The 20,593-nt window shown below is 45.8% G+C and overlaps 1 protein-coding gene across 1 annotated transcript in view; it reads right to left on the bottom strand.

Moving 5' to 3' along the window:
- LOC138643505 (zinc finger protein 850-like) overlaps positions 1–20,593 on the bottom strand; it is a 184,680-nt gene that overhangs the window by 132,914 nt on the left and 31,173 nt on the right. Inside the window, exon 9 of the mRNA XM_069732403.1 lies at positions 10,300–11,409. Coding sequence (XP_069588504.1) covers positions 10,300–11,409 — 1,110 coding nt within the window. The remainder of the gene's footprint in view (positions 1–10,299; positions 11,410–20,593) is intronic.

The following is a 20,593-nucleotide window of genomic DNA, read 5'->3' as shown; positions in this document are numbered from 1 at the left end:
TCTAACCATAGTCTCATGTAGGGTGAGCTGGACTGGAGAGCTGGAGATCGTGGAACTAGCGGGGGTGCCGGTGGACATGGCAGACTGAGAGACAGTGGGAGATGGTATTGTTGCCGCCGGTGCCCTAGATGCAGTGTTTCCTACTACGAAACTGGTGATTCCCTGACCCTGACTGCTTTGGCCTGGCAAAGAAACCTGCACAGATACTGCAGGTGGTGCGGAAAATGGTGGCCCTACACTGCCGGAAGGGATGTTGCGTTGATAATAATAAATATAATAATAATAATTTTTATTTATATAGCGCCAACATATTCCGCAGCGCTTTACAAATTATAGAGGGGACTTGTACATACAATAGACATTACAGCATAACAGAAATACAGTTCAAAACAGATACCAAGAGGAGTGAGGGCCCTGCTCGTAAGCTTACATACTATGAGGAAAAGGGGAGACACGAGAGGTGGATGGTAACAATTGCTATAGTTATTCGGACCAGCCATAGTGTAAGGCTTGGGTGTTCATGTAAAGCTGCATGAACCAGTTAATTAATTTTTTTTTTTTTTTTAATATAGGCCACACAGGGATTGTTAGGTTAATGCATTGAGGCGGTAGGCCAGTCTGAACAAATGAGTTTTTAGGGCACGCTTAAAACTGTGGGGATTGGGGATTAATCGTATTATCCTAGGTAGTGCATTCCAAAGAATCGGCGCAGCACGTGTAAAGTCTTGGAGACGGGAGTGGGAGGTTCTGATTATTGAGGATGCTAACCTGAGGTCATCAGCGGAGCGGAGGGCACGGGTAGGGTGGTAGACTGAGACCAGAGAGGAGATGTAGGGTGGTGCTGAGCCATGGAGTGCTTTGTGGATGAGGGTAGTAGTTTTGTACTGGATTCTTGAGTGGATGGGTAACCAGTGTAATGACTGGCACAAGGTAGAGGCATCGGTGTAACGGTTGGTGATGACTAGCTTCATTGGCCGAGGGTGCTACAACCTTAAGGGACGTTTGGTAGTTAGTCCAGGCTTGCAAATGCATGGTGGTTAAATGTCTATGCATGCAACTTGTATTCAGACTTTTCAGATTCTGCCCTCTGCTTAAGGTAGTTGAACATTTTTGACAGATGACTTTGCGCTGATCAATTGGATGTTGTTTAAAAAAATGCCAGACTGCACTCTTTCTAGCATCGGATACCTTTTCAGGCATTGCAGACTGAGCTTTAACCGGATGGCCACGCTGTCCTCCAACAGGTTTTGGCTTTGCCACGCGTTTTGGGTAAGATACGGGCCCGGCAGATGGAACCTGTTGCGATGTTGATGCCTGCTGCGGCCCCTCCTCCTCCGCTTCAGAACTACTGCCGCCTGCACCCTGTTCCCCCAATGGCTGCCAATCGAGGTCAAGAACTGGGTCATCTATTACCTCTTCTTGTAGCTCGTGTGCAACTTCGTCTGTGTCACCGTGTTGGTCTGTGGTATAGCGTTCGTGATGGGGCAACATAGTCTCATCAGGGTCTGATTCTTGATCATACCCTGCGAGGGCAATGTTGTGGTCTGAGTCAAAGGACCAGCATAGTAGTCTGGCTGTGGCTGTGCATCAGTGCACTCCATGTCAGATTCAACTTGTAATGGGCATGGACTGTTAACTGCTTCACTTTCTAAGCCAGGGACGGTATGTGTAAAGAGCTCCATGGAGTAACCCGTTGTGTCGCCTGCTGCATTCTTCTCTGTTGTTGTTTTTGCTGAAGAGGACAAGGAAGCGACTTGTCCCTGACCGTGAACATCCACTAACGACGCGCTGCTTTTACATTTACCAGTTTCACGAGAGGAGGCAAAAGAGCTAGAGGCTGAGTCAGCAAGATAAGCCAAAACTTGCTCTTGCTGCTCCGGCTTTAAAAGCGGTTTTCCTACTCCCAGAAAAGGGAGCGTTCGAGGCCTTGTGTAGCCAGACGACGAACCTGGCTCCACAGCTCCAGACTTAGGTGCAATATTTTTTTTCACACGACCACCTGATGCTCCACCACTACCACTACCCTCATTACCAGCTGACAATGAACGCCCCCGGCCACGACCTCTTCCACCAGACTTCCTCATTGTTTTAAAAACGTAACCAAAGTAACAGTATTTGTTGCTGTCACACAACTTACACGGTGAGCTATAACTTCAGTATGATTTAGCTACCCCTTTACAGGTGAGTGAGACCACAACGAAAATCAGGCACAATGTTACACACTCTGTTTTTGGTGGCACCAAATGAGAGAGATGCCCCACACGCAGGACTGTCACTGAAGCACAAATGTAAATATTAATCTCCCACTGTTTTTTTTATTTATTTATTTTTTTTCAGGGAGACTTTAGAAACAAAATAAAATAAAATGGATTTTTTCAGGAAGAATTTAGAAACCAAATAACATAAAATGATTTTTCCAATGACAATTTAGAAACCAAATAAAAAAAAAAGGCTTTCTATGCCCCACTGAGTGAGAGATGCCACACACAGGAGTCAGGAGTGGCACACAAGCCCAGAGGCCAATATTTTTCTCCCAATGATTGATGTAGTGATTTTTTCAGGTAGATTTTGGAACCCAAATCAAGCAAAAAAAATAATAGGCTTTCTATGGCCCACAATTGGAGAGAGAGATGGCACACCCAGGAGTCAAGACTGGCACACAAGCAGAAAGGGCAATATTAATCTCCCACTGATTTTTTTTTTTTTTTCAGGGAGACTTTAGAAAAAAAAATAATAGAATAAAATGATTTTTTCAGGAAGAATTTAGAAACCAAATAAAATAAAATGATTTTTTCAGGGAGAATTTAGAAACCAAATAAAACAAAAAATAGGCTTTCTATGGCTCACTGACTGAGAGATGGCGCACACAGGAGTCAGGAGTGGCACACAAGCCCAGAGGCCAATATTAATCTCCCTTTTTTTTTCAGGGAAAATTTATAAACCCAATAAAAAAAATAATAAATATGCTTTCTATGGCCCACTATCTGAGAGAGAGAGATGGCACGCTTAGGACTGGCACACAAGCCCAAAGGCCAATATTAATCTCCCTTTTTTTTTTCAGGGAGAATTTATAAAACCAAAAAAAAAATAAATAAATAGGCTTTCTATGGCCCACTATTTGTGAGAGAGGTGGCACGCTTAGGACTGGCACACAAGCCCAAAGGCCAATATTAATCTCCCACTGATTGATTTATTGATTTTTTCAGGTAGAATTTAGAACCCAAATAAAGCAAAAAAATAAATAGGCTTTCTATGGCCCACTGAGTGAGAGATGGCACACACAGGAGTCAGGAGTGGCACACAAGCCCTGAGGCCAATATTTTTCTCCCACTGATTGATGTAGTGATTTTTTCAGGTAGATTTTAGAACCCAAATCAAGCAAAAAAATAAATAGGCTTTCTATGGCCCACTGAGTGAGAGATGGCACACACAGGGATGGCACTCTAGCAGAAATGCCAATATTAATCTCCCACAAAAAAAAAAAAAAAAGGAACTGTCCTTCAATTACTATCTCCCTGCAGTAATCTCAGCCAGGTGTGGCAGGCAGCAATAAGGAGTGGACTGATGCACAAATTAAATAAAAAGTGTGGACAAACAAACAAGATAGCTGTGCAGAAAGGAAGGAACAAGAGGATTTGTGCTTTGAAAAAAGCAGTTGGTTTGCACAGCGGCATACACACAGCAATGCAGCTATCAGGGAGCCTTCTAGGGCAGCCCAATGAGCTACAGCGCTGAGGAAAAAAAAAAAAATGTAGCTTCCACTATCCCTGCACACCGAAGGTGGTGTTGGACAGTGCAAATCGCTACAGCACAAGCGGTTTGGTGGTTAATGGACCCTGCTTAACGCTATCCCTGCTTCTGACGAAGCGGCAGCAACCTCTCCCTAAGCTCAGATCAGCAGCAGTAACATGGCGGTCGGCGGGAACGCCCCTTTATAGCCCCTGTGACGCCGCAGACAGCAAGCCAATCACAGAAATGCCCTTCTCTAAGATGGTGGGGACCAGGACCTATGTCATCACGCTGCCCACACTCTGCGTTTACCTTCATTGGCTGAGAAATGGCGCTTTTCGCGTCATTGAAACGCGACTTTGGCGCGAAAGTCGCGTACCGCATGGCCGACCCCGCACAGGGGTCGGATCGGGTTTCATGAAACCCGACTTTGCCAAAAGTCGGCGACTTTTGAAAATGAACGACCCGTTTCGCTCAACCCTAGTCAGCAGCGCAGTACCAAAGGAATAGACAAAACACAGAGTCAAAGACAAGCCAAAAGGTCAGTAACAGGAGCCAATAAGCTTAAAGGGACACTGTCACCTGAATGTGGAGGGAACAATCTTCAGCCATGGAGGCGGGGTTTTTGATTCACCCTTTCCTTACCCGCTGGCTGCAATATTGGATTGAAGTTCATTCTCTGTCCTCCATAGTACACGCCTGTGCAAGGCAAGATTACCTTGTGCAGGCATGTACTACGGAGGACAGAGAATGAACTTAAATACAATATTGCAGCCAGCATGCAGCCAGCGGGTAAGGAAAGGGTGAATCAAAAACCCCCAAACCCCGCCTCCATGGCTGAAGATTGTTCCCTCCAAATTCAGGTGACAGTGTCCCTTTAAGACAGAAAACAGAAGCAGGTCAGGATACAAGCCAAGTCAAAACCAGGGGAGTTAACACAGCAGGACAAATCAGGATATACCAGAGTCAGCTACACACGCCGAAGGAAGAACTATAAATGACATGATCTGCAGGACACAGCAACGATAAATAGCAAACTTGAGACCAGACTGAGGCTAAAAAAATTAACCCCTAGCATGACCAGACCGGAGAAAGGGGATGACAGGACTCAAAACCCGGTCTGGATCATGACAGTGTCATTTAAAAATACAACTAGTTCCAGAAAGGAAAAGAATCAAACCCTCATGTGGCTTTGTCAGTGGGAAAAAAATACGGCGCTTGAAAGAGAGGGAAAATGAAAACAAAAATGATGAATTGCTTTGTCCTTAAAAGGGTCCAACATCTCCCCCTCCTCAACCATCCTAGTTAAATATGTGAACAATTCAGTAAATTTGGAAAAATCTTTTTGTGTAATAATTAGAAATGGTGGAGGGTTGGGGGCTCATTTCAACCTCCAAGTAATTTCTTCTGGTCTTACGATTCTCCAGGAAGCAGAATAGACTTTTGTTTGTTTTGTGACGTCTTATTTTAGTACTTTTAAAATTGCAACTAAAAACTTGAATGCATTTGTGGTGTAACATAAAACGATGACCATGGGTTTTGTGAATATGGACATGCCAATATCATACATCACCGCTATGTGTAGACACGAGTGTTTTACTTTGTTGCTGTATATTTCATATAATTTTGAGGAGTGAAAAATCATTTTATAATCAGATTTACCCACAGAGGCAGAAAACATACTGAGCCGAGACAATGGCCTGTAGATGGTTATCAGAACTCTGGTCACGCCTGGTCTAAAGGCCCCGTCACACTTAGCGACGCTAAAGCGATCCCGACAACGATACGACTTGTCAGGGATCGTTGCTGCGTCGCTATGTGGTCGCTGGTGAGATGTCAAACAGTGAGATCTTCCCAACGACGCAGCAGCGATGCGGCGACCTGTAGAACGATGTCGTTGGTTGTTGTGACCCTGTCACATGGCAGCTATTATGACGATTCAGACCTCGATGAGGGACGTCCTGTGTGACGTTGTAGTCACACAGGCGTGCATTTGCGTTGCCTTTTCCGCGCCCATTCAGTTCCGATTGGTGGTCGCTACTGCGTTGATTGGTGGCGGCCTTGCCTTATGAGGCGACACAATAGCCCTTCGGTGGGAACGCATTTGAGACCCCAAACGATACCTACCGTGCACAAAAGGTGTCAGAAGAACCGTTGAAGAATAGATAAATCGAAGAGGAGTCGCAGGACGGAGAACTCTACAATGATCTGCAAACCACCACGCGGTCAGGAACAAAGGATGGAAGCGCTACTATGTCGCCTTCTGTTGAAGGCATGACCGCCAATCAGAACGCAGTAGCAACCACCAATCGGAGCAGAGGGGTGCGGGAAAGGCAACGCAAATGCACGCCTATGTTTCGGTGTCTGAGTCGTCAACGAGGTCGTTGGTAAGGTGTCAAACACAGCGATGTGTGCTACCCAGCGGGAACTCAACGATCAAAAAAAGGTCCAGGCCATTCCGACACGACCAGCGATCTCACAGCAGGGGCCTGGTCGCTGCTACGTGTCAAACATAGCGAGATCGCTACTGAGGTCGCTGTTGCGTCACAAAACTTGTGACTCAGCAGCGATCTTGCTAGCAACCTCGCTTAGTGTGAAGGTACCTTTAAGGCTACGTTCACATTAGCGTTACGCTAATGTGCGTCGCTGTTGCGTCGGCGACGCACCCCTATGTTTAACATAGGGGACGCGTGCGTTTTTTTGTTAGCGTTTTTCGACATGTGCGTCGTTTTCGACGCTAGCATCGGACGCACGAAAATGCAACAAGTTGCATTTTTCGTGCGTCCGATTTTCGTCAAAAAACGACGCACGCGTCGCAAAACGCAGCGTTTTTGCGCGCGTTTTTGGTGCGTCGCGCGTTGCGTCGCCGACGCACCAGCGCGCAACGCTAATGTGAACGTAGCCTAAGCCCGATGCACACCAGATAGCTGTACACTGGATGGCCATTCAGTCACCAGCTCCCCCTTGAGTCCCCATACACAGGAATACTCGGTCAAGCACGACTGTGTTCTCTATCACAGACTCAGCAGTAGCTTATCTCCCAGTGAACAAATAATCAGATGGGCCGGAGCATCTGTTGGAAAAGTTGGGAGGAAGAACTTACCGATATTGACTGGCCTTTAGATTAACTTCAAGCCAATTAACTTGGTTGCACAGTCATACACCTACACACTGCTATTCTATAAACTATTTCATGTGGCTACGGTTCTCAGTCATTTTTGTAAAACTCTTTTAGACTATAACTTCACTTATACTATGAGAAAAAAAACTTTTCCTTTTTCCTTATCAGATTGGTGTAGAATGCGGAAAGACAGGAATCCAGGCTAAAGGCCTCCATACACATTAGACTAATGTCAGTTGAACCCACCGATATTGATGGGTTAGGACAAAGGTCTATCATGTATGGTGGCACAAGCTGGCTGATGCTCAGGAGAGATGTTGATTGCACATGTCCCGTTTCGGACTGCCAATTGCATTGTTCTCCCAATGTTAAGCCCAACATGTCAGCTAGCTTCTTTTTCATGGGGAACACAGGGGCATTTGGACAAATGAGCGCTCCTGTATATGGGCGAGTTGGCTGAGATAGCTGTCGGGAGAGCGAGCGCTCCTGTGTATGGGAGAGTCGGCTGAGATAGCTGTCGGGAGAGCGAGCGCTCTTGTGTATGGGAGAGTTGGCTGAGATGATTGTCGGGAGAGGGAACACTTCTTTGTATGGGAGAGTCGGCTGAGATAGCTGTCAGGAGAGCGAGCGCTCTTGTGTATGGGAGAGTTGGCTGAGATGACTGTCGGGAGAGGGAACACTTCTTTGTATGGGAGTCGGCCGAGATGACTGTCGGAAGAGCGAGTGCTCCTGTGTATGGGAGAGTCGGCTGAGATGGTGGTCGGGAGAGCAAGCGCTCCTGTATATGGGAGTCGGATGAGATGGCTGGCAGTAGAGCGAGCACTCCTGAGTATGGGAAAGTCGGCCGAGAGGACGGTTGAGAGAGCGAGTGCATGGGAGAGTCGGCTGAGATGACTGTTGGTAGAGCGAGTGCTCCCGTGTATGGGAGAGTCGGCCAAGATGGCTGTCGGGAGAGCGAGCACTCTGGTGTATGGGAGAGCGCGCGCTCCTGAATATGGGAGAGTCGGCTGAGATGGCTGTCGGGAGAGCAAGTGCTCCTGTGTATTAGAGAGTTGGCTGAGATGGCTTGTTGGGAGAACGAGTGCTCCTATGTATGCGAGAGTCGGCTGAGATGGCTGTCGGGAGAGCAAGTGCTCCTGTGTATTAGAGAGTTGGCTGAGATGGCTTGTTGGGAGAACGAGTGCTCCTATGTATGCGAGAGTCGGCTGAGATGGCTGTCGGGAGAGCGAGCACTCCAGTGTATGGGAGAGTCGGAAATGGCTTGACGGCTTGTCAGGAGAGCGAGCACTCATGAGTAAGTCTATGTGCAGACGATCAGTAAACGCTGCATGTTGAACGCTGCGTACTTGTGCAGTGTCCAGATGTTAAGAAATCCCATGGTCATTTTGCATCCAGAGATGCCCGCGGCTCACCCACAGATACGGACAAGCGGCGCATCTCTCCAGACGGCAGCATGTCAATTTCTCTTGCGGAGACGGTAGTCTCTGCAAGATAAATTTCACCCATATAATGTACTGGATGCTGTGAATCCGCACGGTTCAATAAACACATGCGGATTCACCTGTGTTTAATAGACGGCAGAGCTTTGGATGCAGGGAACATGTGCTGCCACTTCCGGATCGTCCGCACATACCCTTAAGGAGCGTTCTCATCTTTTCTTTAGAAGCGCACTGCTCCCCAGCCTCCTACTTGTCAGGGAGCGGTGCGATGCTGAAAATTGAGCGTTCAGACCAGGAGCATGGTTGTGCTTGAACGTTCTCTCATGTTTTTAGGAAAGGCAGCCAAGCAGCTATGAAGCTGGTTGTATCCAGGCTGTTTCAGAGTGGCATTTACAGGCTGTAAAGCATAAAGTCGACAAGTAGTGTGAGCTCGCTGGTTAGCTGGCCACTCTGAGGATTGCAGGGTGGCAACGAGCTGCACACAAAAGAATTAAAAACCACTCCGTTCTTGATAATCGAGAGGGTTTTTAATAAGAGGTAAAGTGCAAAGGTGTTTGTTTTTTTCAAGGACTTTGCAATTTTAACAATTTAACAAACCCTTTAAAACAGTAACGAGGAGGAACGGGCCTCATCTGATATCATTCATGTGTGGTATTACCATGTCGGGATTCAGACCGGACTGAGACCTTCAGAAAGATAAAGGATGCCTAGTAGTGATGAACAAACGTGTTCAGATAAGGCGTTACCTCTTTGTTGTGCTCAAAAAATATGTTCAAGTCCCAGCGGCTGCATGTCTCTTGGCTGATCGACAGCAGCAACACATGCATGGATTGCCTGTTTGTTATGCAATCCCTGCATGTGTTGCGGCTGTTGAACAGCCGAGAGACATGCAGCTGTGGGGACTTGAACATGTTATTTGAGCACACCAAAGACACTTGGTTAGCAGCTGAGTATGTTCGCTCATCATTAATACCTAGAAGTCTGAAGAGCGAAGATAACCAAACAATTGTATGGCAAGAATATTTCACACAATATTTGTTGTATCCCGAGCAGTAGATCCCATCAAGAGCAAGTCTCAGACTTCTGTCCTCATCTAAAGAACCCGAGAATTTATTTAGCTTTCACTGCTATTGATGGCGGCAGAAAGCAGCAAAAGTTGAAAATACAGCAAAATGACGCCGAACAAAAAAACAAAACAAAGGCAAACAACAAAGATTTTAGAATATTGTGCTGTGTAAAGAAGCTGTTATTTGACCAAAAGATTAGAAGACATGTTTAGCAAAATTTAATGACAGCATTTTACCAGAAAGAACGGACACTGACTAGAGAGTATGAATAGGAGAGAGTTCTTGAATAAGTCAAGTCAAAGTGAGGTTCAAAATCCCAATAAGATACTGAGGAGAATGTAAAACCGGCAGTGAACCCGCTCCATGGAAAGAAGCAAAATCCCCTATATAAGAAACTAGGAGACAGTCCGACCTCATTCACACTTGCGTATTTTAGTTATTATATTGCATCAGGATATGAATTACAAAAATGGGAGTGCAACATACCGTAATTAAAGTACAGTATATTAGAATGTTTTTGCCAAAAGGAGCAATACCAGGTACTTGAGTCAAACTTTTTCAGTTCCACCACCATTACATTTTTAAAATGTTTGAATGAAGATCAAATTTGGAAATATTCAAAGAAAGTTTGCTTTTTTCATTCACTATGAATTCTCCTTCACTATGAGTTTCTGGATAACACTAATAAGAAACAGAGTCTGTGCTGATATTCTAGCTTAGAAAGTAAATCAAGGCTCTTCTTTTCTTCCTTAAAGCCACAACAATTTTTTTCCTAATAGATCCTGGGTAAAGATGGATTTGGGTATTTGGTAGATTTAAGCTAATTCTACTGAAATTTTTTTTGTCTTTTGCTCTTACAAAGTTTCTCCTTTCAATGCAAATTCTTTGATAAAATATTTACTTGTAAACCCCATTCCATATACTGAACAATCAAAACATTCTTAGTGACTTTTTTGATGTTTTATAAGACTTGATTTATATGTAAAGCACTTCCCACATAGTGAACACGAGTACGGCTTCTCTCCTGTGTGGCTCCTCTCATGTGCAACAAAACTTGCTCTGTCTATAAAGCATTTCCCACATTCTAAACATGAAAATGGATTCTCACATGTGTGTATTTTCTCGTGTCTAACAAGAATTTTTTTTGTTGTAAAACATTTCCCACATTGAGAACAGGAAAACGGCTTCTCTCCTGTGTGAATTCTCTCATGTATAACAAGACTTGATTTATCTATAAAGCATTTCCCACATTGTGGACATGAATACGGCTTTTCTCCTCTGTGACTTCTTTCATGCCTAACGAGATTTTGTCTACCAGTGAAGCATTTCCCGCACTGTGAACATGAATACGGCTTCTCTCCTGTGTGCGTTCTCTCATGTCTAACAAGATTTGATTTATCTATAAAGCACTTCCCACACAGAAAACATGAATATGGTTTCTCTCCCGTATGGCCTCTCTCATGTGTAACAAGACTTGTTTTATCTGTAAAGCATTTCCCACATTCTGTACATGAATACGGCTTCTCTCCTGTATGAATTCTCCCATGTGAAACAAGATTTGCCTTTTCTGTGAAATATTTCCCACATTCTGAACAGGAATATGGCTTCACTCCGGTGTGAATTTTCTGATGATTAACAAGATGCCATTTATTTATAAAACATTTGCCACATTCTGAACATGAATATGGCTTCTCTCCTGTATGAATTTTCTGATGATTAACAAGAATCGATTTTGTTGTAAAAAATTTTCCACATTGAGAACATGAAAATGGCTTTTCTCCTGTGTGTGTTCTCTCATGGGTAACAAGATGTGTTTTATTTCTGAAGCATTTCCCACATTTTAAACAGGAGTACGGCTTCTCCACTGTATGAATTCTTGCAATCTGTAATTGGTCATGAGATGGTGCTTCATACTTCATAGAGAAATTAGGTGATAGATCTGTACCATGAATGGCTATAAGGTTTTCTCCTGAGGAGTGATGCATAGCTTCATCTTCTACTTTACAGTTCAGTGATAACGCTAAGTTTTCCTCAGAGTTTCTGCTGCAATTTTCTGTTAGGATAAAAAAAAAAAAAAAAAAAAACATTTTGTGATTTATCTTTTGAGACATACAGCAGACACACATAGAACATTCATGTTACGCTGGAAACACACTTGTAGTTTTTGCGTACTTTTAAAGCCATCAGCGGATTCAGTAATAAGACACCTTGTTGTCATATGTTTCTATTTCCTTTGAATTTACTCCTTTAATTCAGGAAAAAAACAGCCATAAAATCTGCTGTTTAGTTATTTGGAGGCTTTAAAAGTTATTTGGATATTTAAAAAATTGAAATGAATTGAACTTACAAATATACATGGTCAGAGAAGACAGCTGGGAGATCCCGCAGATATCTCCCAGTTGTTGCCAGATGTTCACGAACCACCACTCTGCAGCCTCTAATCATAAAGACAATGTCGCAATCCATTTTTGGATTTGCGGCTGCTCTGGTTCCACTCTGTTTTAAATGTAGCTTTTTTTCCCATTCAGGCCAGCGGGGGTTAATGTCAGTTTTCTTTGCTGGCTGTGTACTGCAGTTGCAGAGTTGCTAGGTCAGCTGATGTGGGGGGCGGGGGGGGAAGAACCAACTTAGGGTGTTAGGGGAGTGGAAGGACAGGCTCTGGATTGAGCAGGAGGTGACCATCCCTCATTCCCTATCGGTAGAGCCTTACTCTCCCCTATACCATCCCGTTCTGTGAGTGTCATGCCGCCCGCTGACCGCCCCCTGCTGAGTCAGTGCATATCGTGACAATGGGAATTACTTGCTGCCACCAGTGATTGGACACCTGTTGAGATAGCGTATTGCTTCAGGGGTGCGGTTTACAAAGCAAGAGGAACAGAGAAATCACATTTTATATATTTAATCCAGAAAAGTAAACAGTGTTGTATAATCTTTGTATATTTTTTTATGAAATGGGAACAAAACAATACGATCCATACAATAACAGAAATTAAAAGGGATAACAAAAAAAAAGTACTAAACTTGTGTCACTGAAATGGCTCAGAGCTTACAGGAGGGAAGTACTCCATAGAGCAGTGGACAGGACCACAACAAGATGCGTCTTCCAGAACGAACAAATGGCAGAAACCCAAACAGATTTTTATTAGATCTATCTCCATCACTTTCCCCATTTCCTTCTTCTCTCCCCTGTACTATCCCCATTTCCTTCTCTCCCCAACACTGTCCCCATTTCCTTCTTGTCACCCCACACTATGCCCATTTCCTTCTTCTCTTCCCCGTACTATTCCCATAACTGTCCCCATTTCCTTCCTCTCCCCCACACTGTCCTCATTTCCTGCTCCTCTCCCCCACACTATCCCCATAACTGTCCCCATTTCCTTCCTCTCCCCACACTATCCCCATTTCCTTCCTCTCCCCACACTATCCCAGTTTCCTTTTTTTCTCCCCCGCACTATCCCCATTTCCTTCTTCTCTACCCCACACTATCCACATCACTGTCCCCATTTCTTTCTTCTCTCCCCACACTGTCCCCATTTCCTTCTCTCCCGCACACCATCCACATCACTGTCCCCATTTCCTTCTCTCCCCACACTATCCCCATTTCCTTCTCTCCCCTGCATTATCCCCATCACTGTCCCCTTTCCTTCTTCTCTCCCCCACACTATCCCCATCACTGTCCCCATTTCCTTCTTCTCTCCCCCACATTATACCAATAACTGTCCCCATTTCCTTCTTCTCTCCCCCGCACTATCCTCACACTGTCCCCATTTCCTTCTTCTCTCCCCCATCACTGTCCCCATTTCCTTCCTCTCCCCCACACTATCCCCATCACTGTCCCCATTTCATTCTTCTCTCCCCACACTATCCCCATTTCCTTCTTGTCTCCCCAGTACTATCCCCATCACTGTCCCCATTTCATTCTTCTCTCCCCCACACTATCCCCATAACTGTCCCCATTTCCTTCCTCTCCCCCACACTATCCCATTTCCTTCTTCTCTTCCCCGTACTATTCCCATAACTGTCCCCATTTCCTTCCTGTCCCCCACACTATGCCCATTTCCTTCTTCTCTTCCCCGTACTATTCCCATAACTGCCCCCATTTCCTTCTTCTCTCCCCACACTATCCCCATTTCCTTCTTCTCTCCCCCACACTATCCCCATTTCCTTCCTCTCCCCCACACTATGCCCATTTCCTTCTTCTCTTCCCCGTACTATTCCCATAACTGTCCCCATTTCCTTCTCTCCCCCGCACTATCCCCATCACTGTCCCCATTTCCTTCTTCTCTCACTCATCACTGTCCCCATTTCCTTCTCTCCCCGGCACTATCCCCATCACTGTCCCCATTTCCTTTTTCTCTCCCCCACACTATCCCCATAACTGTCCCCATTTCCTTCCTCTCCCCCACACTATCCCCATAACTGTCCCCATTTCCTTCCTCTCCCCCACACTAGCCCCATTTCCTTCTCTCCCCTGCATTATCCCCATCACTGTCCTCCTTTCCTTCTTTTCTACCTTGCACTATCCCCATTTCCTTCTCTCCCCCGCACTCTCCCCATCACTGTCCCCATTTCCATCTTCTCTCCTCCATCACTGTCCCCATTTCCTTTTCTCCCCCACACTATCCCCATTTCCTTCTTCTCTTCCCAACATTATATTCATAACTGTCCCCATTTCCTGCTCCACACTGTCCTCATTTCCTTCTCTCCCCCACTCTCCCCATAAGTGTCCCCATTTCCTTCCTCTCCCCCACACTAGCCCCATTTCCTTCTCTCCCCCGCACTCTCCCCATCACTGTCCCCATTTCCATCTTCTCTCCCCCATCACTGTCCCCATTTCCTTTTCTCCCCCACACTATCACCATTTCCTTCTTCTCTTCCCAACATTATATTCATAACGGTCCCCATTTCCTTCTTCTCTCCCCCGCACTATCCTCACACTGTCCCCATTTCCTTCTTCTCTCCCCCATCACTGTCCCCATTTCCTTCCTCTCCCCCACACTATCCCCATCACTGTCCCCATTTCCTTCTTCTCTCCCCCACACTATCCCCATTTCCTTCCTCTCCCCCACACTATGCCCATTTCCTTCTTCTCTTCCCCGCACTATTCCCATAACTGTCCCCATTTCCTTCTCTCCCCCGCACTATCCCCATCACTGTCCCCATTTCCTTCTTCTCTCACCCATCACTGTCCCCATTTCCTTCTCTCCCCGGCACTATCCCCATCACTGTCCCCATTTCCTTCTCTCCCCTGCACTATCCCCATTTCCTTCTTCTCTCCCCCCACAATCTCCCCATCACTATCTCCATTTCCTTCTTCTCTCCCCCATTACTCTCCCCCACATTATATCCCTAACTGTCCCCATTTCCTTCTCCCCCCCGGCACTATCCTCATCACTGTCCCCATTTCCTTCTTCTCTCCCCCACACTATCCCCATAACTGTCCCCATTTCCTTCCTCTCCCCCACACTATCCCCATCACTGTCCCCATTTCCTCCTTCTCTCCCCTGCACTATCCCCATTTCCTTCTTCTTTCCCCCCACAATCTCCCCATCACTATCCCCATTTCCTTCTACTCTCCCCCATATTATATCCCTAACTGTCCCCATTTCCCTCTCCCCCCGGCCCTATCCCCATCACTGTCCCCATTTCCTTCCTCTCTCCCCCACACTATCCCCATAACTGTCCCCATTTCCTTCCTCTCCCCTACACTATCCCATTTCCTTCTTCTCTTCCCCATACTATTCCCATAACTGTCCCCATTTCCTTCTTCTCTCCCCATCACTGTCCCCATTTCCTTCTTCTCTCCCCCACACTATCCCCATTTCCTTCCTCTCCCCCACACTATGCCCATTTCCTTCTTCTCTTCCCCGCACTATTCCCATAACTGTCCCCATTTCCTTCTCTCCCCCGCACTATCCCCATCACTGTCCCCATTTCCTTCTTCTCTCCCCCACACTATCCCCATTTCCTTCCTCTCCCCCACACTATGCCCATTTCCTTCTTCTCTTCCCCGCACTATTCCCATAACTGTCCCCATTTCCTTCTCTCCCCCGCACTATCCCCATTTCCTTCTTCTCTCACCCATCACTGTCCCCATTTCCTTCTCTCCCCTGCACTATCCCCATTTCCTTCTTCTCTCCCCCCACAATCTCCCCATCACTATCCCCATTTCCTTCTTCTCTCACCCATTACTCTCCCCCACATTATATCCCTAACTGTCCCCATTTCCTTCTCCCCCCCGGCACTATCCTCATCACTGTCCCCATTTCCTTCTTCTCTCCCCCACACTATCCCCATCACTGTCCCCATTTCCTCCTTCTCTCCCCTGCACTATCCCCATTTCCTTCTTCTTTCCTCCCACAATCTCCCCATCACTATCCCCATTTCCTTCTACTCTCCCCCATCACTCTCCCCCACATTATATCCCTAACTGTCCCCATTTCCCTCTCCCCCCGGCCCTATCCCCATCACTGTCCCCATTTCCTTCCTCTCTCCCCCACACTATCCCCATAACTGTCCCCATTTCCTTCCTCTCCCCCACACTAGCCCCATTTCCTTCTCTCCCCTGCATTATCCCCATCACTGTCCTCCTTTCCTTCTTTTCTACCCTGCACTATCCCCATTTCCTTCTCTCCCCCGCACTCTCCCCATCACTGTCCCCATTTCCATCTTCTCTCCCCCATCACTGTCCCCATTTCCTTTTCTCCCCCACACTATCCCCATTTCCTTCTTCTCTCCCCCACATTATATCCATAACTGTCCCCATTTCCTTCTCCACACTGTCCTCATTTCCATCTTCTCTCCCCCATCACTGTCCCCATTTCCTTTTCTCCCCCACACTCTCCCCATTTCCTTCTTCTCTCCCCCACATTATATCCATAACTGTCCCCATTTCCTTCTCCCCCCCGCCACTATCCCCATCACTGTCCCCATTCCCTTCTTCTCTCCCCCGCACTATCCCCATTTCCTTCATCTCTCCCCCGCATTTTTCTCCCCCTCTCCCCCCGCATTTCCCTCCTATTTCTTTTGTATTCCTCATCTTCATTTTAAAAATCTTTTTTCAATAAGAAGTTTTCATATCGGGACTTTCTCACAAAGTGTCTTGTTCCATAACAAATTCAGCAGCCGTGCACCTAAAACACAACTTTTACAAGAAAACCTGAAAGGGATGGAATTTTTGTTTTAGCATTTTTCACATATTCAGCGCAAAAAAATCTCACAAACCATTGAAAAATCCAATGCACTTTTTTTTTATTACAGACCTGCATGTATAATAATAATTTTAAAAAGTTACATTATGTTTATTGTGTGATTTTTGCTTAGAAATTATATTTTTAGTTAAACATTTATTTTTGTGCCCGTAAAGGGCATGGACACTGAGGTTTTTTTTTTTTTTTTTAATTCCTTTCTCCCTCAGCTTGTTTTTCACCTTAATGTCAAGACCAATTTTTTCAATTCTGACCCGTGTAACTAAGTGGTAATAATTCTGGAACGCTTCAACGGATCCCATAGACTCCGAGATTGTACTTCAGATTAGCGCTAAATTTTGGTTCATATGATTTGCTTTTAATGATGAAAATTTTCACACAAAACAATTGAAAGTTTTGCAATTTTGAAACTTAATTTTTATGCCCTTAAACCAGAGTTAAAAAATAGATAATAAACAACATTTACAAGTCTGTCTACTTTACATCAGCATCATTTTTAAAAAGGATGTTATGAGGGCTAAAAGTTAATCAGCAATTTTTTCCAAAAATAATTTTCAAAACCAAATGTATTTATTTTTAAGGGACAACATCCAATTTGAAGTGACGTTGAGGGGCCTATGTGACAGAAAATACACAAATGAGACTTTTAAAAACTCCACCTCCTCCAAGAGCTCAAAACCACATTTCAGAAGTTTATTAATCCTTTAGGGGGCTTCAAATGAATTATAAGGAAGGTGCCATCAAAAAATGTTTTTTTTAGCAATTGAAAAAAATGTTAAGAATGTTTAAATTCTGTTAAAAAGTATTACAAATTGCTGGGGGCAAAAGTTTATAGCTTGGGAAGGGGGTAACACCCATGGAGCTTCCCAGGCTATTAATATCAACTCACAGCTGTATACTTTACTGGCTATTAAAATGGGCCCCCCCCCCAAAAAAAAAAAATTACATTTGGTACCACCCTATAATAACCAGCAAAGGCTATGCAGACAGCTGCGGGCGGATATTAATAGCCTAGGAAGGGACCATGGATAGTGGCCCCTCCCAGACAAAAAACCATCATCTCTCAGCCGCCCCAGAAAAGGCGCATCTATAGGATGCGCCAATTCTGGCACTTAGCCTTGCTCTTCCCACTTGCCCTGTAGCGGTGGCAAGTGGGCTAATAGTTGTGGGGTCGATGTCACCTTTGTATTGTCAGGTGACATCAAGCCCAATGGAGAGGCATCTATAAGATGCCCCCATTAACCTTCGTCCGGCTGAGTAGGTACAATTGTAACTATTCCGTTTTAAAATTGCAATAACTTTTTTTTTTTTTCAAAAAGGCGTAGAGGGCTGAAATTTCGTGACATCTCTGCAGTTTTGGTCCAGAATATATTGGCCAAATTTCAATAAAATATATATGAAGGTACAATTGTACCACTGCAGCCTGTTAACGTTGTAAAATTATGCAGCCTGACAAAGGTTAATAACCCCGTAGTCACATTGTAAGAAAACACAGATACCCAGAAAAAAGTCCTTTATTTGAAATAGTGACACAGACTCCTTTATTGAATCTTAATTAAACCATACTGACCGAGCACCTAATCCACCGACGCCAACGTCTCCTGCAACAAAAATAAAATAATAAACCACAATATTCCTCATCTGTCTGCAGAGAACATAGTCCATAATGTCCCACGATGATCCCGATCACTTTGAGAGCAGTCACATCAGTGGTATGACTGCTCTCAAAGACAGCCGGTGATACACTTACAGGAGGTAATCGCTCCGCAGTGTATCACTGAGCTGCCGTGAGAGAGGTCACCAGAGTTCATCAGCTGATCTGCTCCGGTGATCTTACGGCACCACTGCTGTGTGGGGGGAAAAAAAAAAAAACTTGTACTTACCTTCCCTCCTCTCCCAGGAATTGCTGCATCCTATTCAGGGTACAGCAGTGTGACATTTCCCTGCTGTGCTCTGAATATGTCGGCAGTGAGCGGTTATCGCAGCCTGTACTGTAATACTAATTATGGTGCTTGAACCCTCTAGGTTCAAGCAACATATTGTAATCCGATTTCTTATATTTATGGTGGCTTGAACCCTCTATTTTCACGACTGTAGTGAAACACTTGGGGGTTCAAAGTTCTCACAACACATCTAGATAAGTTCCTTGGGGAGGGGGGTCTAGTTTCCAAAATGGGGTCACTTGTGGGGGGTTTCTACTGTTTAGGTACATCAGGGGCTCTGCAAATGCAACGTGACGCCTGCAGAGCATTCCATCTAAGTCTGCATTCCAAATGGCGCTCCTTCCCTTCCGAGCCCTCCCATGTGCCCAAACGGTGGTTCCCCCACATATAGGGTATCAGCATACTCAGGACAAATAGGAGAAATTGGACCCCAAAAGTTGTTGTACAGTTACCCTTGGAAAAATACAAAACAGGGGGCTAAAAAATAATTTGTGGAAAAAAAGAATTTTTATTTTCACGGCTCTGCGTTATAAACTGTAGTGAAACACTTGGGGGTTCAAAGCTGTCAAAACACATCTAGATAAGTTCCTTAGGGGGTCTACTTTCCAAAATGGTGTCACTTGTGGGGGGTTTCAATGTTTAGGCAAATCAGGGGCTCTCCAAACGCAACATGGCGTCCCATCTCAATTCCAGTCAATTTTGCATTGAAAAGTCAAACGGCGCTCCTTCCCTTCCGAGCTCTCCCATGCGCCCAAACAGTGGTTTACCCCCACATATGGGGTATCAGCGTACTCAGGACAAATTGTACAACAATGTTTGGGGTCCATTTTCTCCTGTTACCCTTGGTAAAATAAAACAAATTGGAGCTGAAGTAAATTTTTTGCGAAAAAAAGTTAAATGTTATTTTTTTTCTTTTAAACATTCCAAGAATTCCTGTAAAACACCTGAAGGGTTAATAAACTTCTTGAATGTGGTCCCGTCCTGTGTGTGATATGTAAGTGCCCCCCGTCCTGTGTGTGATAAGTGCCCCCCGTCCTGTGTGTGATAAGTGCCCCCGTCCTGTGTGTGATAAGTGCCCCCCCTTCCTGTGTGTGATAAGTGCCCCCCGTCCTGTGTGTGATAAGTTACCTCCTGTCCTGTGTGTGATAAGTAAGTGCCCCCCCCGTCCTGTGTGTGATAAGTAAGTGCCCCCCGTCCTGTGTGTGATAAGTGCCCCCCGTCCTGTGTGTGATAAGTAAGTGCTCCCTGTCCTGTGTGTGATAAGTGCCCCCCCGTCCTGTGTGTGATAAGTGCCCCCCCTGTCCTGTGTGTGATAAGTGCCCCCCGTCCTGTGTGTGATAAGTGCCCCCCGTCCTGTGTGTGATAAGTGCCCCCCCGTCCTGTGTGTGATAAGTGCCCCCCCGTCCTGTGTGTGATAAGTGCCCCCCCGTCCTGTGTGTGATAAGTGCCCCCCCGTCCTGTGTGTGATAAGTGCCCCCCCGTCCTGTGTGTGATAAGTGCCCCCCCGTCCTGTGTGTGATAAGTGCCCCCCCGTCCTGTGTGTGATAAGTGCCCCCCCGTCCTGTGTGTGATAAGTGCCCCCCCGTCCTGTGTGTGATAAGTGCCCCCCCGTCCTGTGTGTGATAAGTGCCCCCCCGTCCTGTGTGTGATAAGTGCCCCCCCGTCCTGTGTGTGATAAGTGCCCCCCCGTCCTGTGTGTGATAAGTGCCCCCGTCCTGTGTGTGATAAGTGCCCCCCCTTCCTGTGTGTGATAAGTGCCCCCCGTCCTGTGTGTGATAAGTTACCTCCTGTCCTGTGTGTGATAAGTAAGTGCCCCCCATCCTGTGTGATAAGTGCCCCCCGTCCTGTGTGTGATAAGTGCCCCCCGTCCTGTGTGTGATAAGTAAGTGCCCCCCGTCCTGTGTGTGATAAGTGCCCCCCGTCCTGTGTGTGATAAGTGCCCCCCCGTCCTGTGTGTGATAAGTGCCCCCCCGTCCTGTGTGTGATAAGTGCCCCCCCGTCCTGTGTGTGATAAGTGCCCCCCGTCCTGTGTGTGATAAGTAAGTGCCCCCTGTCCTGTGTGTGATAAGTGCCCCCCCGTCCTGTT

Source organism: Ranitomeya imitator, chromosome 6 (assembly GCF_032444005.1).
Source record: "Ranitomeya imitator isolate aRanImi1 chromosome 6, aRanImi1.pri, whole genome shotgun sequence".
Lineage (NCBI taxonomy): Eukaryota > Metazoa > Chordata > Amphibia > Anura > Dendrobatidae > Ranitomeya > Ranitomeya imitator.
The sequence above is the reverse complement of the archived record's forward strand: the minus strand, read 5'-3'. Positions and strand labels throughout refer to the sequence as shown.